Source organism: Hermetia illucens, chromosome 3, assembly GCF_905115235.1.
Source record: "Hermetia illucens chromosome 3, iHerIll2.2.curated.20191125, whole genome shotgun sequence".
Classification (NCBI taxonomy): Eukaryota; Metazoa; Arthropoda; class Insecta; order Diptera; family Stratiomyidae; genus Hermetia; species Hermetia illucens.
In genome coordinates this window covers 110,409,799-110,434,381 of record NC_051851.1, presented here as the reverse complement: position 1 = coordinate 110,434,381, position 24,583 = coordinate 110,409,799, and the positions used below count along the sequence as shown (strand labels likewise).

Below are 24,583 nucleotides of genomic sequence, written 5' to 3'. Positions count from 1 at the left end.
GCAGTGTCTTAGGTTCTTAGACTCAGGTTCTCCCCGTATACCAGTTCCGCGGGACTTCCAGTAAATCCTTTGCGATTGCCTATTAGGAAACCAAGAACCAAAAAGGGTCGTCTTGGGCCATGACAACGACCTTCAGCGTCGCGTGCCTTCTTCCGAGCATCCCATTAGACTGCGGGTGGCAAGTGGTTATCCAGTGCTGTTTAAAGCAGAAGAACTTCACCAACGCTGAGATAAAGAAGGACTCAAAGTGCATTCCCTGGTCGGTGATTATAGTTACCGGCACACCAAAGGGTTGAATCTATTTTCGACAGAGTGCTGCTACACAAGATTGTGCAATAATGTCTTTCAAAGATATCGTGGTTGTGATGCAATACCTGAAACCGTGCGAGTCTCGGAAAGGGCCAATGATGTCGACGTAGATTATGTGGAAACGCTTGATGGACCGAGGGGTAGTCCTATCTCTTTCCTCACATGCTGTTTAGTCCTGCACTTCTGCCATGTGATGCACTGTCTGGCCCAAGAATTAATATCCTCGTCCTTTGCAGTAGCTAACCATTTCGTTGTTCGAATGCCTGGGTGCGCCAGATCGAAAATTGCCGAAATGTATGGCCTTGGCCCTTGTCTGACGTTTCGCAGTATATACTGGATGTTGAGCCGCAGATAGGAGACTCCAAAATGTGTGTTTGGAGTTGGTCCTCAATCTTTCAGGAGCTGCGTCGTCTTTATGTGCCTCGGCGATTGCCAGTGGAGATCTTGACCTTTACAACATGTGGCAAATTGTCAGTGCCAACGTTATCTTTTCCAGAAAAATATTGAATGCCGTGAACTGGCTGATTAAGCTCAAATGCGAAGTTGGTGAGGGGACGCTTTGTCGACATTTTGTTTTAAAACAAAAATAAGTGGCTTATGCTCGGAGAACAATGTGAACGGTCTGCCTACAAGGGAATACCAGAAGAATTTAATTGCGAGGTACACGGCGAGTAACTCACGATCATATTGAATGTCGTGAACTGGCTGATAAAGCTCAAATGCGAAGTTGGTGAGGGGACGCTTTGTCGGCATTTTGTTTTAAAACAAAAATGAGTGGCTTCTGCACCGTGAACAATGTGAACGGCCTGCCTGCAAGGGAATACCGGAAGAATTTAATTGCTAGGTACGCGGCGAGTAACTCACGATCATAGGTACTGGAGTTCCGTTGAGCAGAATTGTGCTGTTTCAAAAGAAACATAACGGCAACGGTGAGAAGCAGCACCTACGACAATGTGAAAGGTAACGACGAATACGGCTAGGGGTGCATCTTGATAAGCGAATGCCAGAAGTGTAGCATTCTAAATGCTCGGACTCAGAGGAAGACGCGACCAGAACATCATCCAAATACACGAAACAGAAGTTGAGGTTCCGTAGCACATACACAGTGGGTGAAGTTCTGAAAGGTTTGCGCCGCGTTGCACAGTCCAAAAATCATCCCAGTGTACTCGAAGACTTCGAAAGGTGTGCATATTGCCGTTTTCGTCCGTTGCCGTTTAAGTCCAAGGTCGAAAAAATACGGCAGTTTAAGATAGAGTGCGTAAAATCGTAGATGAGTGGGATGGGATATCGGTCTGGGATCGTCTGAGCATTTAGACGTCTGTAGTCGCTACAAGGTCTTTATTCGCCATTGGATTTAGGGAGCATGTGAAGTGGCGAAAAACTGATCTGCAAATACCCTGCTGAAGAAGTTCTTCGAATTCTTTCCGCGTAACTGCGAGCTTCTGCGGTGGTAATGGACGCACCTTAGAAAAGATCGAGGAGCCAGTAGTCTTGATGTGGCGCTGAACATCATCCTTAACGGGCTCAGAAAGACTACGCTCGGTAGTGCTGTTGTGGTATTTTTGAAGAAGTGCGCGAATACGAGCGTCGACGACGTTTTCAAAAACGATGGAAATGAAATTTTGCCTGATGACCTAATGGAAGTTGTGAGGTCAATGGGGGACCTGTTATGTAGATCCATAGTGGCATAGGAAATCCGCACCTAAGATGCTGATGTCCGCGATTATGAAACGTCAAGAAAACGCCCGTCGAAGTCCTAAACTCAAGTCTACTTTCTTGTAGCCCTACGGGCGGTTCGACGTAGAATTAGCTGAAGCAAGTTTCAACGATCGCGGTATTAAATTGTTATACCGGCATACAGGAAGAATCGAGACTTCAGCGCCTATATCGACCAGGTAGTTGCACGAGATGCATTGGACAGAGACCGATTTTCTAGAGAACAGTCGCTATACCATATATCCAGTAAAGCATGTGCTCAGAGTAGGTTTCTTAGTCAGCCAAAATATGAAACCTGCTGTTATCGGCTTTCAAAACATAAGCGAACGGCTATGCACTCTGCGCTTGCGAGGCAAATTTAGAAATATAAGCCTGGTTAAGGTTCACGACCCCACAGAAGAGACTGCAGAGTCGGAGAAGGATACCTTCTACGAAGCCTGTCCCAGATATGATATCAAAATCAGGCTTGGGGATTTTAACAGCCAAATAGGGAAGGAACCCGTACTCAGGTGATACGTTGGCTCCCATAGCTTACATCAAAATACATACGACAACGGACTGCGAATTATTCAATTAGCAGTATCACACGAAATGGTTGTTGGAAGTACCTGGTTTGTCCACAAACACACGTGGGCCTCTCCAGACGGGACCACTTTCAACCAAATCGACCACGTGCTGATCGAAAGCCGCCACCACTCAGCCTTGATGAATGTTAGAACATATAGGGGGGCCAATATAGACTCGGATCACTATCCCATTGGCATGTTGCTCCGAGCTCGAATAACAACACTACCTAGAATCCCCTCTGACAATCAGGTGAGAGTTAACACTGAAGCCATCCACAACACAGCCCTCCGCGACACATATAAGATGGAAATGGATGCCGCAATAACCGCAGTCAACAGACATCCCGGAGATGAAGTATCAGCAAATGATCTTCATAATCACCAGAAAAACTTTATCATAAATACGGCCACAAACATACTTGGCCCCAGCCGCAAAAAGAATCGGAACGGCTGGTTTTACGATGAATGTAAGCTAGCAACGGAACGGAAGAATCCCGCATACTGAGTAATGTTGCACTTTCAAAGAACGCGGCGAGCGGAGAAGCGACTTCACAGATGAAAAAAGTAAGCCTAGTAGAAACAACAGGTCTGTGAACTCGAAAACTTCAGGGAGCAACCGTATCAGGTGCGGAAGTTTTACCAACAAGTTAGCAGAATGAAGCCTTACACACCTCGATGCTCATCCTGACGAGACAAAGAGGGAAATCTGATTTCTGACAGAATGGGCATATTGGAGTGATGCGTTGAGTACTTTGATGAGCTACTGAACAACCAGAACATCGGCGAACTGGAGGTCCCGCCAACTGAAGACGACGGACAAACAATGCCACCACCAAGTTTAGGAGAAACAGTCCGTGCAATTCATCGGCTTAAAAATCATAAGTCGCCAGGAGCCGATGGAATTACAGCCGAATTGGTTAAATATGGAGGCGACCAGTTACACCAAGTAGTTCATCAACTTGTGCTCAAGGTATCGGACAGCGAATCAATGCCTGACGATTGGCAACGAGGCATTATCTGTCTCATACATAAAAAGGGAGATATCCCGCAGAACAGCAATTATAGAAGTATCACCTTACTCAGTACCATCTATAAGATATTTTCCGCTATCTTGCTAGGCCGGACAGCCCCATACGTCCAGAACATCATTGGGCCATACCAAAGAGGCTTCACTCCAGGCAAATCAGCAACAGATCAGATTTTCTCTGTGCGGCAAGCGATGGAAAAACTGTTGGAATATGGACATCAGTTGCACCATCTCTTTATCGACTTTAAAACCGCCTATGAGAACATAGCCAGATAAAAGCAGCAGGACCACTCTCAAGACCATTCGTCCTCTTTAACCTGGTTCTCGAGAAAGTGATCCATGATGATGAAGTGAATGTAAGGGGTCCACTCAAATACTGGCCTACGCTGACCATATCGGCATCATGGGAAGAACCACCCGAGATGTGCAAACTGCCTTCGTTCAGATCAAGCAGGCGGCGCAAGATCTGCTGCACATCAATGAAAGCAAGACAAAATATATGTTGGCAACGTCAGCACCAAAAACGAATCAATCAACAACATCGAACCGCACTGGTCAAACGGGAAGAATAAAAATGGCGGATTACAACTGTGAGAGCGTAGATAATTTTTCCTATCTAGGATCGAAAATCACAACCGATAACAGCTACGACGATGAAATCCGCGCACGGTGGTTAGCAGCCAACAGAGCCTATTTCGGCTTACGAAAACTGTTTCGCTCGAAATGTCTCACCATAGGGTCAAAGCTCTTACTGTACAAGAAAATGATCTTGCCAGTTCTCATGTATTCCTCGGAGACTTGGGTTCTTAGCAAAAAAAAAAACTGCGACCTCGTGGCCGCGTTCGAGAGAAGAATCCTCCGAAGAATTTTTGGCCCCCTACATGAGGACGGACGATTCCGTAACCTACATAACGATGAAATCCATGAGCGATACCATGACCGTCAGGTTGTGGATAAAACCCGGCTCAATAGCTTGCGTTGGGCGAGTCGCTTAATCCGTATGGATGAGGATGATCCCACCCGGAAAGTGTATAAAGGCAATATCTATGGTAGAAAAGGAAGACGAGGCAGACCCTGCATGAGATGGAGCGATAGCGTAGATCAGGACGCGAGACAGCTTTTAAGGATATCAAATTGGTGGACCTTGGCGCAAAACCGGGATGTCTGGAGTTCCTTATTAAGGCAGGTCTAGACCGGATATCGGTTGCCGCGGCGTTGATGATGATGAGTTGCGCCGGCTCAAGGGGTCGTAGATTGTGAGGCGTGGTGTATGGTGGGGCAGTTCGAGTAGCAATCGCTAGGACTCCCGGCAAGTCTGCCAAAGACTGCAGGAGCTCGATGCCGACTTTATCACCACCTAACCGATTCATTTTGCGCAGCAGTTGGCTTGAAGCAAGGTCATCTAGCGTTAGCTCTGTCAGTAAGAGGTTAAATTTACCGGTCTGATCTACTAATCGGCGCTTTATCAGCTGCTCCTTTAGTCGCTTATAAGAGAAGTCCTCCAGAACGTCGGAGGAAAGCTTAACTGATTTTTCGTCCAGCCCAACCAGCACGTGTCTGTAGCGAATGGCATCCACCTTGACATCAGCCAAAGCGAATTGGGGCCCGACTAGAGGAACCATGCTGCCGGGCGGCCAAAATGGCGGCACCCATACGGTCACGGTAGTTACCGAGGGACTCTATTCCGGTGGATATCGTGAGCGGAAGCCAGCAAGTCGCAAGAGAAAACAAGTCGGGAAACCGAAAGCTGGGGGCTTCAGGTATGAAAGGTTTTATTTGCTTCTTGTGTGAGTATATTTCAGTGTAGAACTATCCCATTTGTACGTAGCCCGTTAAGAATATGCATTTAGCATGTCAGATTTAGTACTTCGGGTTGTAAATTTACATGGTAAAGACAAATTTGTAACTTTGTTACTAATAGTATGATTTTGATCAAACTTGGTGATAATATGCTTCATATTATGTTATATTTGATACTACTACCAACTTTTGTAACTCTGGAATAAACTTAAGGAGATTTTTTCTCAATTTTCCTAAAAAATATGGTAATATAGTATTATTAACCTTATTTGAACAGATATCGATATGGAGAGTACTTTGAGGCCTGGGCACCATATAGGGGCAGCTTCATAATTTTTTTCAGATTTTTCGGTTGGTTAGTTTCTGATAATGGGACCGTTAAAGAAATCATCACTTTCCACCCCTCCCACCGCCCGCCCTTTTAACATATCTCAAAACTAAGACCGGCTTCGAAAAGTACTAATTAAGGCCTTTAATTTGATACCCCACACATGACTATATTTGATGAAAAAAAATTTTACACCCCCCTTTTACATCCCTAAATCTCAACGTAGAAGGATATCACTCACTGCATGTCTGGGGGTCCACAGTTCCCACCTTTTCACCAAATTTCGCGTCAATCGGTATAGCCGTTTCTGAGAAAAGTCCCTGTGACAGACAGACATTGAACCGATTTTAATAAGGTTTTGATTTGCAAACAAAACCTTAAAAACAGGTTTGAACCGCTTCAGGTGTAAACGGTTTTGTGTTTCCCGATTTAGCTAATAAAACTTCATTAAGCTAATTTTTATTTTTTTTTATTTTGTTTAATTGTAAATAATTAACTACTGCATAATTTAGCCTATCTCCGGTAAAGTTAACGCGATGATCCATCCTCAAAAATCTCTCTCTTTAAAGTCTGACCACTGACTGACTCCGGCCTGATTACCACCCCGGCCTCGAGGCTACCACCCTGATATTGACAAGTAATCGAGTTGTTCAGGGGAGTTGTACGGCGCTACTTGGGTGTGGATCTCGGGTGAACCTATGTGAGGAACGACGAGTACATGACAGTTCCGTGTGTACATAGGTAAATATTCAACTGTGCCCTATCGGTTAAACCACCATTTGCACAAAAAAAATTTATCTTAAAAACACTGAATTGATAATAGCCAACCTTATAGTGTTCAGACTAGGAATTCATTATTATTCGCAAATGTGAAAAAGTTAACCTACAATAGATAGAAATAAGTCGGAAGACCGGAAGCTTGCACTTCGGATATAAACATTTTGTGTTCATCTTATGTGAGAAACTTCTACGCCCATTTGTCCATTCGTATATAATTACAAATCCAACATATCCCTTCACATTTTTCCAAACTACAAGATATACGTGCATATTACATACATAGTTGTTATCCCTTACACCACTGCCCAATTTTCACGGATTCCGATTTCATTCATTCAGTGGACACAAGTGAGCAAAATATTTGAATAACCCGAAGGGAGAGATGAATGCTTGCACCGCCGCATCGTGGTTCTAATGTTGCCAACCATCACTATGATTGAACCGTCGATTTGAAAGTCTCGCTCATCGGATTTGCCGTTAGTATTGCTCCCAATTGAACCACTTTAGGCAGTAGTGTCCGCTGTAAAAAACGGTCGGCAAGCATTTCCCAGCGCCATATTTACTTCCTTCGAGACGCGCACCGAATTGTATGATCAAAAAGAAAAACAGGCTTCCAAATCGACCGAATCGACGGCTGAATTGAATCTTCCAAGATGAATGTCAAGCGTATACCGCATTCCCAGTCAAGCGCTAGCGAGGACAACCGCCAAGAAAAGCAACCAAAAATAACTTTTCTGAAGAAGGTGAAGACATATGTATAAATGCGAAAGATGGATGCATTTCTTTGATAAATATGATAAATATATATATTAATAAAATAAATTTTATTAATTTTATTACAAAATTTATACAAGGTACTTTGCTTGCTTTACTTTGCTTATTTCACCCTTTTCTGTCATCTGCAGATCATTTTAAATTATTTGCTCCCTTATTTCAAGGTTTTCCTATGGCGTTCCCAGCTTGACAAGAAGTTTTGCGTTTGACTAGATTTTTTTTTCAATTGAACACCGATCTATTTGTTTCAATATCCAGCACTGGGATTTGAAAAACCTTTGCGCCAACATTTGAAAATCGCTTACTAATCGAGACATTTCTTTTTATATCCCACGCGACTATATTCGAAAAACAAAGAATTTGCTCCCCTTCTACACTTATATGCGGACTCCAAACAGAATGCTTTGACGATTTACGTCGGATTTCATAATTACGTCTACCAAATATTATCCCAACAGGTGTAGCAGTTTCCGAGAAAAGTACGTGAGACAGACGGACCAAAAGAAATTAAACCGATTTTAAAAAGGTTTTCTTTATAAATAAAAAAAACTTAAAATAATGGGTGAAAAACAATTTATGCAAAAAATTTACTTACTTCGGTAATCCATCACTTGGTAGTCGGCGTCCATCACTGGCACACGTACATATTGGAAAGTTGAATGTGATAACGGATTATAAACAGTAACTGTGAATTGTTGACTATTTTCAGATATATCACATTGGCTTATATTTAAGTTCAGACAATTTTTGAATTCGAATTGATGATCCCACTCTCCATCATATGATTTAGACAGTGCTTTCACATTCCCAGACACAATTGTATTCAAAATTAGTCTGGAGTTTATTTCGCAGGCTCTAAAAGCAACTGCCAATTGTTTTGCGTAATCAAACGCTACTTTTTGTTTTTCTGTTCCTGTAATAGCATCATGGTGTTGCAATATTCCCATGGTTTCACGCATAAACGTCAGATGTGATTCGAAAATTTGTTTATTCTGTTTTGTGAGAACGAAAAGCTGTTTGCTGATCTGTAGAAAATGATTTCCAACTCTTTCGAAACGTTTCAAAGTCGGACGTGAAGTGAAATATCCTGTCCAAAAGGCATGAGGATCGGAGGCATATGGAAAAAAATCATCTGACTTCGTCGGCCATTTTTCGTTAGCATCGTGAAGAGCCTTTAGATAACAAGATGGCGTCGAATAGAAGAGATTAATATCCGATCCGTTGCTTTGCTTCTCATTAGCATATCTACGATAAATAAAAAAAAATAATTTTTCAGAATAATGTTCACTACGTTAATATTTTCCTCCAATAAAGAATAAAAGCGGAAAAATGTACAGTTGTGGTACTAATTGTAACGAGTATAGACAGTAGTACAAAAAATTATGTTGCATGCGAATAGATATCTTGCCGCAGAGATTCAAATTTCACAAGGTCAAAGTGCAGGCAGTAGTTATTCGCCCGGCCTCGGACCTTTTTCACTACCAGGCCCAATAAATGGAATAAAATGTATTAATATGTATCGAAATATTCATGCAAATATGAATTATTGTTATTATTGCACATGTTCAACCGGCAGGCATTTGGTATGAACATTTCCAACGTGTGCCAAACATTCATGTATTATATATATGTTCTGCATATACTATTGCTATAGTCAAGGCAGCACAAGTTACGACAAATAAGAGTAATTTTTCGAAAATGTTGGCAGTGGATGGTCATGTACAGTCCTAATTGTAACTTTTCTATTAACCATGATGAGCGATTAAGAATAAAATGCTATGTCTTGTGGATGAAATGATAAGTCATTGGCATACGCGCATGTGGTAACCTTACAAACGAAAATTAAATCATTCTTGTTAAGAGAGTGCAAATGCGGAAATACCACTGAGCTTGAATCTTCTTACGGAACTCTTCCTTTCTACTAAATTCATAAGAAACTGAAACATTTCCTAACACGAAAGAAAGGATTAGTAATTATTATACCGTAGAAAATACTAACCTTGGAGACGATAATTTGACAGGTATTTGCGAGCTCCCTACTATCACAAAGATAATAGCTTAAATAAACCCGATTGCACGGAGAGCACCTCGGAAACTTGAAAAAGAAAAGTCTGATTTCCTGATTGACCACAACCAGTGCCTTCGAATTATTGTTGATCGAGGTGCGGAGTTTAGATCAATGCGCTTCATTCATTTCGAGAAAGCTTACCACAAGCAAAACAAATACATGTCTGCGCGCTAAATATTGGTACCCTTACCCCTTCGAATGAGAAATAGTTATATCTGCGCTCTACAATAAATTCGATAGCTTCACAGCCACTTGAAGAACGTTATTATTGATACGGCCATAAACATACTTGGTCCCAGTAAAAAAAAATCAGAACGGCTGGTTCGACGATGAAAGTAATGGAAGGGAAGCATGCCGCATACCAAGTAATGTTGTATTCTCAAAGAAGGCGGGCACGCGCAGGGACTGATCACGAACTTCGTCGAGCTGAGAAGCGACTTCACAGCCGAAAAAAGGAAGCCTGGGAAAACCAACAGGTGTGTGAATTCGAAGAGTAGAGGGAACAACCCCACCAGGCCCGAAAGTTTTACCAACAAATCAGCACCTCACACCTCCATGCTGATACTGTCGAAACAAAGAGGGAAATCTGATTTCCAACAGAATGTGCATATTGGAACGATAGGTTGAGTATTTGGATGAACTGTTCAAAAACCTGAACATCGGAGAGTTGGAGGTCCCGCCAACGGAAGACGACAGACAGATACTGCCACCACCAGATATAGGAAGAAACAGTCCGTGCGTTTCATCGATTTAAAAATCATAAGTAGCCATTGAATTATAGCCAAATTGGTCAGATATGGAGAGTACCAGTTACACCAAGTGCTTCATCAACAAATTCTCAAGGTGTGGGACAGCAAATCAATACCTAACGACTGGCAACGAGGCGTTATCTGTTTCATATATTAAAAGGGAAATATTAGCAAGGGAAGCAATTATATAGGTATCACGTTGTTGAGTACCATCAATAAGATATTCTCCGCTATCTTACTAGGTCGGAAGCATCATACGTCCAGAGCATCATTAGCCCCTACCAAAAAGGCTTCACTCCAGGCAAATTGCAACATCTTTTCATCGACTTTAAGGCCGCCTATGATAGCATAGTAAGAGCAAAACTGTACACGGCCATGAGAGAACTTAGTATTCCGAAGAAATTGGTAAGACTGACTAGGCTGACCCTGACTAATGTTCGAGGCCAGATAAAAGCAGCAGGATCGCTCTCGAGACCATTCAACATCAACAACGGTCTAAGACAAGGGGGTGCCCTATCATCCGATGTTGAGGTAAATGTGAGAGACACGATCCTCTTTATGTCCGCCCAACTACTCGCCTATGCTGACGTTATTATGGGAAGAACAACCCGAGACGGACAAACTGCCTTCATCCAGATCGAGCAAGCGGCGCGAGATCTTGGGCTGCACATTAATGAAGGCAAACCCAAATATATGGAGGCAAGTGCCAAAAACCAAGCATCCAACATTAAATCGGAGACTACAACTTTGATACCATTAATAACTTTTCCTGTCTAGGGTTAAATATTACAACCGTTAACAGCTATGAGGATGAAATCAGTGCACGGTTGCTGGCAGTCAATAGAGCTTCTTTCCGCTTACGAAAACTGCTTCGCGAAACGCGAAACGTCTTACCATAGGGTTAAAGCTCTTACTGTACAAGACAATGATCTTGCCAGTCCTTATGTATTCCTCGGAGACGTTCGTGGGGCCAAGAAGAAGTAAAGTAATTGACCTAATAATCTGCACTTCAAAGTTGTTGGAGTTGATTGGAAACTGGCGGGTGCTAAATGAAGTCTCACTGCCAGATCATTGCTACTTAGAATTTAGTCTGACTATTGCAGGCGAACAATCTGTAATACAAAGACAGAATCCTTGGAAAACGGATTGGCCAAAGTTAAATGAACTTCTTGGCGACAAAGCTCCTTTGGCAGAAACTCTCAATCGCACACTTTTAGAAGTGCTTTGAAGAGGCTTGTCCCATTTGCCGAGGTCAACACGATAAAACGGTTCCATGGTGGAAACGAGAACTGCAAAGACTTATGAAGTCAACCAGACGAATCGTGCTTGCAAAAGCAATAATAAGGAAGACTAGTGAAACTCCAGAAATTCACGGCGTGAATATTAGACGCTCATAAAACGGTCGAAAAAAGACTCCTTTAGAGCATGCTGTAAGGAACTGGAAGGTAAAAGGGTACTTTCATGAACTCCAGAGTTGAGTATGTATAGACTCTCTTGAAAGTACACCACCCGGGAGAACAGGTCTCACAAGTGGGAGCAAGAGAATTGGTGGTTTCTGCAACCCCTTCAACACTAGATCACGTTTCAAACATAAATAAGGAATTTAATTCTTCAACGCAAAGAAAAAGAAAATTTCATTAGAAAGGTAGCTTAATCGAAGGTTCTACCTGAAACTGTGATACGAAGGTGTCAGTGAATAAGAAACAGGAATGAATAGGAATGAAACTAACAATATTAATAAGTCTAGAAGCAATCAAGTGAAGTCCACGTCGTCTTGATTAAGATAATTTTTTCTTTCTTAAGAATCTACAATCTAGGAAAAGATCTCCACTGTAATCCCTGTACCACAAGATTTAAAATAACTATTTTGTCATTCAAACGTAGAGAAAACGCTAGTTCGGAATAATAGTAGCTTGAAGAACGTTATTCGGTATTCGGAGTTAGGGTATATATTTGAATATTATCTGCAGTGGAAAGTATAGGCGACAGAAGGTACAAGAAAAAAAAATCGAGTGAGGAGCTAAATAGCTTATAAAACTACTGCATAGGGTTTACCAAATGAAAGAGGCTAAGCATATCTCCTCAAACTGAGTTTTCTGAAGAAAAAACCAGTGTCATCTTCATTATTTTCCAATCCCAAATACTCGCTTATTCTGAACGAAGCGTATAAATTTACTTAGGCCAATAAGTGTCCCCTTTATGCCTTTGTAAAGATCATCCTTAAGAGTGTGAGCAGTTCGTTAGGACAATAGATACCAGGCAGTTAGTGAACAGTGGATATTATGATCAGTTCTATTGGCTTGACGTTACCCCAATTTCTCGATACGCCTTCATCCAGGTTACATCGATATACGAGGTAGTTTTATAACATGAAAGTATGCGGAAAAACAGGACCTGTGGTGGAAATTATATGGGTCTAGACCGAAAATTGTACCTGCCTCCTATTGTCCCCATTTTCATTGAAATTTCTTTTCCTGGCCTCCGAGAAAATTTCGAGCCCGGAGGAATCCCCTCCTTTCCACCTCCCTTTTGTCAGGCTTCTTTGAAAGAAGTAGTGATTTGATTGCTAGCAATGCTATGCATTGAATGGTCGTTGCTCGTCATACAACCGAATAAAGCAGAAGAGTAGAGTAGTACTGCAGGCATATCATATTCTTATGGGAAGTTAATGTAGATATCCCGCAATTGTTAACGATGATGGTTATGTACCGTGCACATATGTATATGCGGATGTATATACGAATTTGTATGGTATCTAGATGTCGTATTCAACTCAGCTTGAATGAATACCTACGTCAAATCAGGGTGTTAAACCTGCCCAAGCTCAATACTGACCACATTACCCCTAGTGTACTCTCACGGTCTTGAATGTACCGTCAACCATTGTGTATATGTTAATTCCCCTGAATAGAATTTTATGGTAGGTATACATTTCTATATGGGTTTACTATATATCGTCAGTAGACGTCGGATACTAGTCAACTCAGCTGCAAATGGGCATGGCATGGCAATTGCACTTGTTTAATAATTTAAAATTCAATCGCCCATCATTATTCAATAGCCATATACCCAAATAATTTGCTCGGCAAAGTACTCTATCGATTATAGTTAAGTCCATATGCTTTACAATAGGAGTTCAACATTATTAGCAAATGTGCAGAAGTCATTCAAACAGATACAAACAAATCGAGAAACCGAAAGCTAAATGCTTCAGGTATGAAAGCTTTTGTGTATTGCCTGTATAAGCATATTGAGTGGGCATTTGTCCCATTTGTACCTAGCTCGTAATGTTTATGCACACCAGTTTCTCAGACCATCCACTTTAGTATGATACTGAAATACAAAGTCTTAAAATGCAAAGCAGTTTTCTAGTAAAGTGTTTGTATGCCTTTCTGGAATGTTCCGTGGGGTATATGGGGTATAAAAGGGCAGGGAATCCACCCACAAAGTCAGTCTAGTTCTAGAGTTAGAACAGATCGTGTCGGTTATGAATACGCCTGGAATTGTACCAGTTAAAGAAATTGTTCTGTCATTAATTATGCAGTATAACTCCGCCATGCTATTAACATAATATGCTGGTCCCAAGCCCAGGTAAAAGAGGAGGGTTTGAGGCAACGTACTCTGTACTATCTTCAGTAAAACAAAAATAAAATGCTGAGATCAGGGAAAGAGATAAATAGAGTATAGTTGGAGTTATTCTACTATGCTAAATTCTACCTGATTTCTCTTGGTGACAGGCCCCGCGACAGGTCGACCAAGAAAATGCATACAATGTCGTTACAAACATGATGATCGGATTAAGTCACAGGCCTCGGAGAAATGCTAGGGCGTTCACCTCAGTCGACGCGGCAGGACGGGCCCCGGTCCTGTCGAGAAATGGGCAAGGGTTCCTGACGCATGGACGGCGTCAGGACGTAAGCAAGTTAGTCCGCACACAACGAACAAAACAAATACGTGTCTGCACGCCAAATGTTGGTACCCTAACTGGAAAGACCGAGGAACTCGCAAGAGCCCTTCGGAAAGGGTGCATTGACATCTGCGCTCTGTAAGAAACCCGATGGTCTGGTTCCAAAAGCTGCGACATTGAACGCGAACGCAGTAAAAATGGCTACAAACTTCTCTATTTTGGTAACCCACACACTCAATATGGTGTTGGCATTGCCATCTCAGAGGGTTTCCGTGATGCCATTAAAGAAGTCGAACGATTTGATGATCGGCTGATGAAGCTTAGCATTATATCAGCTGATCGCACTATTCACTTCTTCACCGCGTATGCACCACAGACAGGTCGACCTGATGCCGAGAAAGATGCCTTCTGGCAACTTCTCGATGAAAAGACTTGTCACGTGCCTGCTGACGATTACACAATCATTGCCGGCGACCTTAATGGTCATGTGGGTGAAAAGATAGACGGTAACAGGTGCCATGGGGGAAAGGGGTTCGGAGCGCGCAATGAAGGTGGCGAGCGTATAATCGATTTTGCGGACACCCATGACCTTGTACTTATGAATACATGGTTCATCAAACGATTGTCTCATCTTGCCACATTTTATAGTGGGAACAATAAAACGCAAATCGACTATATTCTCATAAGACGCCAATATTTTACCACTGTCACTGATTGCAAAGTCGTTCCCTATGAGATCATCGCACCTCAATATCGGCCGTTGATTGCCGTCCTGCGAATTAAGCCACCGATAAAACGGCGTGAGGAACGCACTGGCCCGCCGCGCATTAAATGGTGGCGATTTGGTGAGAAGAAAGAAGAAACGGTCTCACTCATACGATTGCCAACAATTACGAATGTGGAAGAATCATGGAACCAAATGAAAGACACGATCCACAAAGCGGCCTCTGCAACCCTCGGGGTCACCAAGCCGGGTAAGCGGTACATCAACCGAGATACTTGGCTTTGGAATGATGATGTTGAAATGAAGGTCCGTGAAAAGAAACGCCTCTACCACAAATTTCTCGACGATAAAACGCCTGCTAATTGGCAAATTTATAAGAATGCCAACCGGGAAGCAAAGAAAGCGGTCGCTGTCACCCGAGCGAACCATTCCAAAAATCTTTACGATAAACTGGACATCGGGATGGCGAGAGAGATCTGTATCGACTTGCCAAACGCCGTGATGAACGCACACAGGATATCGAACACTTCTGTTGTGTTAATGACAAGAACGGTACTTTGCTTACCAACCGTCGAGCCGCAACGGATAGAAGGCGAGAATACTTCGAGCAGATTTCAACTGAAGAATTTGCTCATCCTCCACTTCCACAATCATTGCCGACATTTGGAGCAGTTCTACCAGTCAGCGCAACTGAAGTCGAGGAGGCAGTAAAACAAATGAAATCGGGGAAAGCAACAGGACCTGACGACATCGCATCTGAGCTCTGGAAAGCGAAGAGCTGGGACCCAACACTGTGGCTCAGTGAATTCTTTAACCGGGTTATTCAGGAAGGAAGAACACCATCTGACTGGCAAGAAAGTACCACTGTTCCAATATGGAAAAAGAATGGTAGTCCAGCAGAATGTTCAAATTACGGTCCGATCCGGTTACTTTCCCATACCATGAAGATTTTTGAACGCATTCTTGACAACCGTATTCGCGAAATCGATGAAAAAACCGTGAATCAAGCCGGATTTGTCAAGAACTGCGGAACTACTGACGCAATACACGCTGCGCGGTTACTCATGGAGAAACACCGTGAGAAGCATCGCCCTCTTTACATTGCCTTTCTGGATCTAGAGAAAGCGTTTGACTCATCTGGTATGCTTTACGACAACACTTCGTGCCAGAAGCACTCGTGCGCTGGGTTCAATTGCTCTACCACGATCCGAAAAGTAAAGTTCGAAGTATGGCGGGTGTATCAAAACCGCTTCGTGTCTCTGTTGAAGTTCATCAAGGAAGTGCCCTCTCACCACTCCTCTTTGTCCTTGTTATGGACACCTTCCCACGGGATATCCAACGTCCAGCGCCCTACACACTGCTTTATGCAGATGATGTTTTCCTAGCATCTGATAGCAAAAATGATCTCGAGCAACTTGTTCAAAAATGGAATGATCGCCTCATGCAACACGGTCTCAGATTGAATTTAAACAAAACTGAATTTTTGACGACCGATTCCCATGAAACAGGCACAATCACTGTCAGCGGCAGTGATCTGCCCAGAACTGAGCGATTTAAATACCTCGGGTCAACGCTATCAGCCAATGGAGAACTGCGTTATGAAATTGCTTCACGCATTAACGCAACCTGGATGAAGTGGCGTTCCACAACTGGTGTCCTTTGTGATCGACGTATCAACGAACGTCTCAAATCTAAAATTTACCGCAGTGTCGTCCGTCCAGTCGCTCTCTATGGTTCTGAGTGTTGGCCGACCATAAAAGACAATGAACGGCGTCTTGCGGTAATAGAGACGAAGATGCTACGGGACTAGCGGCGTCACACATCACAGATCACATCCGAAATGAGGATATCCGCGATCGTTATGGGGTTGCACCGATAGTGGAAAAGTTGCGAGAGAGGCGTCTTCGATGGTATGGTCACGCAATTTGTGCAAACGAGAATTCACTTGGAAAGATTGGTCTGAACATCGAAATCGATGGTAAACGACCAAAAGACAGACCTAAGCAACGGCGGCTTGATACGCTGGATTGGGATTTGAAAGCCTCGAGATTGCACCCAGATCAGGCATTCGATAGAGCCAAATGGCGAAGCCGATCACGACGAGCCGACCCCGCTTGTGAACGGGACAAAGGCTGTAGAAAAAGAAGAAGATTAATTATGCAGTATGGTTGTATAATTTAGTGTTTAATAAACGCTTATATTAAAGTTATAGAACGGGGTTTTGTTTAGTGCTACGCAATCCAGTGATACGAGCCTACGTAAAGCAAGTAACGTAACTATTGACGGGTACGTAACAATTGGTGACAGCGGTGCGATTACGTAAAGCAAAATCGTAATATTATACTTATATTGAATATGGCAATATACTCTTGTAAACGTTATCTAAACCGACATCGATATGGAGAGTATTTTCAGGCCTAGTTACCATGTGCCTGGACCACCATATTTTTCACATATTTGGGTTTGCATAGTTTCTGAGAACGGGTCCTGGAAGCACGGGCCCCCCCGCCATCCTCCCGTCTGCAATTAATGTCAAAATTAATATCGGCTTCGAAAAGTGATAATCGAGACGGTGAAAAAATGTACACCCCCCCACTCCCTTCAAATTAACGTGGAACTATATTACTATCAATTGGAGTAACCGTTTCGGAGATAATAGATGAATAATGTCTGTGACAGAGACAGATCGACAGATAGTAAACACCAGGTTTTGTTTTACACAAAACGTAAATACCTAAATTATGTGCTGAAAAAAATAAAAAAAAAAATAAACCATTTCATATCTAATCTACTATATGCACCAAAATTAGCAATAAATCAATTTAGCACCACAACTTAAATTTATTTTAAAATATTAAAAAGCATATAGGAATATCATGAGCACCAGACATCATACATTTAATGTGAATGTGTGTTAAAAAATAAGTTTTTTTTTTCATTATTTAATTTGAAGGACTCACTTGATTAGCTTATCAAGATTCATATACCAAATGTTAGCATTCTGATAGTGGAAATCTTCGCCCATAGTTATGAGTACGTTTTTAGTTTTGTAATGTTGCGACATATTCTTCACATAAGAGAAAAACTGGCCGATCTACAAACAAAGTTTGGATTATTTAACTATAGAACAGTTTATGTACATATTTATGTTTATGAATATAAACAAAGTTTTTAACACACACTGACTTTTCGCTAAAACTAGGTACCTGATCAATTTATCCAAATTTTTGTAATAAACATTGGCATCCTGATACGTGAAATCTCCTCCCATTGTAAGAATAATGTTATTGGTTTTGTAATATTTCCGTTGTTTGCTGACAAAACTTAGAAACTCTGAAATCTGGATATTTCGATTCTTTTAAAGTAATTAATTGACGTAATTGATGTATGGCAATACTATATTCAATTGTTTCTTATACCTTCAAAATTTTTTTTAATATTTCAATCGGGACGATTTCTTAGGTTATTCCCGCAACATAGCCAGAAACTAACAAACTGATAAAATCAAAATTTTTCATAAGAAGTTTCAGTAGCTTCTACCAAGCAAATGACCCCATAAAATTTTCAGTTGCCTATGCACTATAGCATTTTTGCTAGCGATATGTATGGGTTTGACTTAGTAGTAGTTAATTAGCGTTCCAATTTCTTGACTTTCAAATGAAATAACGAAGAAGCCGGGGCAACTGGAGCTAGAAGTTTCAGGTTTTTCCACTTTACTTAATATAGCCACTGAAAATACGCATAAACATTTATCTACGCATATACAGTGCGTTTTATAAGTACCCCATTATAAAATTAATCATTTATAATGAAGTTTACATGGTACTTCAAAGTGAATAATACTATTACACCCAGCTACTAAAATAAGTTAATTGCACCGAATTATCTATGGTTATCGTAAACCTTTTGTGGAGCATAGCAAGTCAATCACGGCTACAATTCATTGTTGAAGGTTTCTGGAAAAGCGGTTCAAGTCTTCCCTTCCTTCTTGAAAAAGGGTGAAGAGTTTCAACTTCTCAGAAAATCACTTTGAAATGAAATGTACCCTGAAGCCTTCCTGTACATATATGGGACCCTCGTATTCCACTCAAAAAGAAAAACTTTAATCTATTGTAACTTTCCATCATTCTACCTTTATCATCGTTAATGCCCGTGCGTACCTCTTAAATGAATTTAAGGGGTTCTTGCTGATAAATTTTGAAAATATAGTAGGACTAGCTGAACCCGGAACACCTTGTTCTGTCTGTGTATATTTGCAAAAACGGCTCAGTAAGTGGTGGAAAATTGACCTTGCCAGTGGAACAACCATACCAGACATTTCTTATTGAAACTCCAAAGCACGCATTATAGCCATTAGATCAATGAGGACGCTTCGATGAATTTTGTGATCGTAGTTTCATTGCAATTGAATGCTACTTTATTGTGATCGACTGTCAGTCTTGATCGGGCTACCGTAAGTATTTAGTTTTCAGTGCATCTTGCTTTTAGGGTAGCATTTTCAATAGTTTTCAGAATTTAATGTCTCACCAATCACAATTATTATTTGTCATTGTGGCTGGTTAAAAGATGTATAAGTTGGTATATTGCAGCATCATCAAATTCCAAAAAATTATTTTCCATTAAAACCACTTTCATATGTAGGAACTGAACGAATCCACTGGAACCAAAAGTAATGAAATGTTGGAAAACTATTTGTTTTACTGTATGCATTTATATTTGTATTTGTGGATTTTCGAATCATTCTTCCAATTATTGCGGTCACAACGGCTAGGCAATAATAGGTACTGCAGACACAGCAGATCTGTCCTGGATTGCAAATATGGGCGATAAACCCGTAGAGATGGGCGATCTATGCTGTGTCGCAAACGTCTCGCAAGACCAAACGCCGTTGAGGACGTTGCCTTCCGTATTCAACGCCTTAAGCTACTTGAAATCCCACAATGAGAATTGATTGTGACCGTCCATACTGGATGTACATCGTGAAATATTCCCCTCCGATAGTTTCGTTAAACTTCCGTTAAGCACAGAAAATTCGGTAATAACCGAATTCAGTATAGAAAATGCCAAACAGATATAGGAAATGTCGCTTAAAATTTTATTTTTGCAAAGTGGTGCAGGCAAGTGAGAGGTGAGATTTTGGAAACGTCAACATGAAGCGACAAACATTCAAACGAGTCAATTCCGTTATGAACGAGAATCATTTTTGAAAGATCGCTAATTCACGTTAGCTGTTTTTGACATATCGCCTGGACTTGCCAATGTATTGGTGAGATCGGCCAGTTTTTTCTTATGGATAAGTGAATACGTGAAACAACTTTTTGCTGTATGGGTGAGCACGCCGTAGTACCGCAATAGTAAAAGCTCACCGATCTCTCTCTTACCAATAGGATTTGACGAAGATTATGCCGTTTCCTTGTTTAGCGTCTCTGATGTGTACAAATAAGCTTCTGCAAGCACATTCGCAAGCGGGGTCATTTTAGTGTGTGTACTGGCTATAGTAGATCTACTGTGGTTCCGGCTTTACAGTCTGAGCTAGCAAACATTCGATCGCCTCTTAACAAATTTAAACTTAAAGACTCAGACGTGTGCTTCAATGGCTGTTTCATGTTGCCGTGAAACGTTAACGTTAAAAGTCAATATTAAGAGCAGACTTCTAATACACTTCGGGTTGCTTGTAGACGTCAAGTGCAGGTATCGAAGTGACTCCTTGTGAAAATTATCAACCATAACAGAGCAACGACCAGCGAAAGGCGACATAGTGTTCGAAACTTCCCAATGTTACGAATCCGTCCGTTCCGTAATTCACCAAATTTTGATACATCCTAGTAGTTTCGTATTCCCTTATACTACACGAAAAACAGTTCAAGACGCTTTTCGGCTATCGGAATATGGTCCTGTAATCAACCTCCGAAAATGTGTCTTTGGCGTCAGCTGTATTGAATACTTAGGATATACGAGTACTATCAAAACACGAGTATCGAACATCGCATCCGGCAGATCGTGTTGGATCTATTCGTGAATTCAACCCGCCGCTGACAGTAAAGGAACTTCGCCCCTTTTTGGGAACAATCAATTTTTTTTCAGGGTTTTATTAAAAAGACAGCGTCGTTGCAGGCACCATCATATAAATTTACAATTGGTTCAAAGTGAACTGACAAATCACTCATCAGCTGAACCCCCAAATCTATCGATACTTTTCGAAAATGCAAAGAGTCTAGCCGAAACCATGCTATTATAAGAGTTCTCAGTCAAATTTAGGAGCTTTTATTTAACCTTTTATTCTTCTATTATTCGAAATAGGTTTTTGACATATTTTTCGTATGTTGCTAAGTTCAAGAAATTACTCTTATTATAACTTCGGGATATTAGAAATAATACTGATTTCCGTAGGTAACTGTTTTCTTTCTGCACGAAAATCTGATAACTCCGAGATATTAGAAATAATACTCATTTCCGTATGTAACTGTTTTATTTCTGCACGAAAATCTGATAATTCCGAGATATTAGAAATAATACTGATTTCCGTATGTAACTGTTTTCTTTCTGCACGAAAATCTTTTCTTTCACCGTGACAGCCAACCAACTGTTTTTTACTTACTAATTCTTATTTTTCCTATCTGACGTTTTTCGTCACCTACTCTGTTCTTCACTCTTGCAGCGAGTTCTGAACTGAGTAGAGCGCCGGCGACGTCATCTGTCCGCGGGTATTCGCGACATTCGAAATAAATTTCGAATGCGGCGAATCCTGCCGCGCCACATTATTAACAGGCTCAGGCACCACTGATGCTAACCACAGATGGATCACATTCACTCTCGGAGCAGTGCTGGAGCAAATACAAAATTGTCAGCGCAAGTTAACGCTAATTGAGGCGAAGTGCAGTACTTACGATCGGGAAGTGTTAGTCATTTTTAGCAGCGTTCGATATTTTCGGCATTAGTTAGGAGGTTCCTCCTGTGTCTTTAAGATTGTTCATAAACCTCTAATTTTCGCTTTTTTTTCAACGATCAGATAAATCTTTGCCAAGACAAAGCCTAAGTTACGTATCGCAGTTCAATTCAGCATTATTGGCTAGAAGTGAAAATTCATTCGCTATCAGCTTACCAACCGCCTTCGACATTAATTGACATTAATGAATTACAGAGGAGTTATTGCAGTTGCAGTTCAGCAATACGACGGCACTAGTAATAAAACCTGTCCGAACTGATAACAATTATATTATGTGCGACACATCGCTAGTTATCAACAGGGCCAGCATTGTTCCTTACAAAGGTTTTCAGGTTGTATCATGACAATTCTCTGCGCGCAATCTCGAAACTAGCCATTCATGCGCAAAGACGTAACTTTATGGTCGAAGAATTGTGTAGCATACTAGAGATCTAAGGTCGTTAGATACATTCAAAACACAGTTTAACCGTTCGTCGACGCAAGTCTAAGATTTTCACAGGTACACATCGACATCGTGGGACTCCTTCCACTATCTTAAGGTCATCTCAATTACCTTACAATAGGTTCTCTCGCTGGTCGGAAGCCATCCCGATACCCAATTAAACAGCAGAGACTGTGGCGAACTCCTGCTCCATTAACTGGATACCGCGATATGGGGTTCCAGAGATCTTAACATCAGATCAAGGCAGGCAATTTAAGTCTGTGTTCTTTAGCGCCCTTACTGAGTTAATTGAATCGTTGAATGGAATCGAAATTTTACCTACCGTTTTCTTGGAGTTGCGAATCGTTCTTAAAATCAGTTTTGGAGGGAGCTGCGCAGAACTTCTCTATAGAACAACACTGAGACCACCTGGGAAATTCTTCAACGACAACAGCGTATCAACGGGAACATATGCATGACATTTACTAATTACCGATCAACCACCACTGCAAGAAGGCACCATTCGTATATAAAAGCCTGGTCGCTAGTCCAACCATACCCACCGTGTTATTAAAAGATTGTCCCCGATCCTGTTCCAGGTGGAGATAAATGGAAAATGCATTAATATAATATTTCCACAAAAAGATTTAAGCCTGCATTCGTCGCCTCAGAAGAAGTTGAACCGACCCAACACATATCGTCGTTGCCTCCTCCGCCAGTGTCCACAAGCACTACGAGTATACACGCCGCGAGCGAATCAACGCCTTCCGACCCGCACCGCGTCCACCGAGGGCTGCAAGAACATATCCGCTGCATGTAGACATCGCTCCGCTACCACAAGCGATATTCACAGAAGAGTAGTATAGGGACCGAATATTAGATCCTGTTTCAGCGATTTGGCCTAATTTCATCTAGCAGCCACATCTTTGGATCCAGATCAATTACTTCAAAAAACGAATCTTTGCGCAAGTTGCAGTTGCCTCAACTTCATCGGCCAACCGGAACTTGTTACAGAAGCGCAATCTTGCTGTAACCACAACTTGCCGACAGACGTGCAATTTCGCGGCAACCAATAGCTTGGTTGCACGTATGTGGTTATTATTAAGCCGGCTCAACATGTCTGCCCCATACTTCAATGCCACGGAAACCAAAGGCACAGCTTCCTTAAAGATTCATTTACAATTCATTGGCAATTGATCTTAATGGAATCTATGAGCGAATGATAGTTCAAAATTCCTCTATGGGACTATAGCAAGCTTGGTACACGCGCATGTACACTTTTATTTTTTTTTTGTTTCTGTTTTCCCGTATGAGCTTTTGGAAAATGTTTGAATAATTTGATGTCAAGGGCAATGAAAGGAGTAAAAGTGCCACAGTGCATTGTTATAACAAAGTACTTGATTGAATAAGTGAAAACGTTATATTTTACAAGTATAGGAAAAACATAATTTTCATTTTTAAAGCAAATAGGCAAAATATTATTTTTTTTAAGAACCAACGCTTTTCCTGCTTTCATATTGCTTCTTCCTCTTTCTGGGAAGCAGCCCGGTGGGCATGATTTGCTTCTTTCCATTAATTTAATAAGCTAGCAACGGAACGGAAGAATCACGGGCACGCGCAGATACATATCGCGAACTCCGTCGAGCGGAGAAGCGACTTCACAGACGGAAAAAGAAAGCCTGGGAGAACAAACAAGTCTGTGAATTAGAAAGCACCAGGCGCGGAAGTTTTACCAACAAGTTAGCAGTCTTATACCCTTCGATGCTCATCCTGCTGCGACAAAAGGGGAAATATGATTTTCGACAGAATAAGCATATTGGAGCGATGGGTTGAGTATTTGGATGAACTGCTCAACAACCAAAATATCGGCGAACTGGAGGTCCCGCCAACTGAAGACGACGGACAAATACTGCCACCACCAAGTTTCGGAGAAACAGTCCGAGCAATTCATCGGCTAAAAAATCATAAGTCGCCAGGAGCCGATGGAATTACAGCCGAATTGGTTAAATATGGAGGCGACCAGTTACACCAAGTGGTTCATCAACTTGTGCTCAAGGTATGGGACAGCGAATCAATGCCTGACGATTGGCAACGAGGCATTATCTGACTCGTACATAAAAAGGGAGATATTACACAGTGCAGCAATTATAGAGGTATCACATTGCTGAGTACCATCTATAAGATATTCTCCGCTATCTTGCGAGGCCGAATAGCCCCATACGCCCACAACATCATTGACCCATACCTAAGAGGCTTCACTCCAGGCAAATCAACAACAGATCAGATTTTCTCTGTGCGGCAAGCGATGAAGACACTGTTGGAATATGGACATCAGTTGCACCATCTTTCCATCGACTCTAAAGCCGCCTGTGATAGCATAGCCAGAGTAAACCTGTACACGGCCGTGAGAGAATTTGATATCCCAACGAAATTGATAAGATTGACTTGGCTGACCCTGACCAATGTGC

General features: G+C 41.7%; 1 protein-coding gene across 3 annotated transcripts in view; it reads right to left on the bottom strand.

Annotated features, from left to right (window-relative positions):
* The window catches only part of LOC119651041 (lysosomal alpha-mannosidase), a 153,959-nt gene that overhangs the window by 50,637 nt on the left and 78,739 nt on the right, over positions 1-24,583 (bottom strand). For 2 of the 3 annotated variants that reach the window (XM_038054359.1, XM_038054361.1), the window contains exons 5-6: positions 17,955-18,088; positions 7,896-8,545 (exon numbers count right to left, since the gene is read on the bottom strand). In XM_038054359.1, the coding sequence (XP_037910287.1) occupies positions 7,896-8,545; positions 17,955-18,088 (784 nt within the window). Of the gene's footprint in view, positions 1-7,895; positions 8,546-17,708; positions 17,843-17,954; positions 18,089-24,583 lie in introns of all 3 variants that reach the window. The other variant, XM_038054360.1, reaches the window with a different exon arrangement.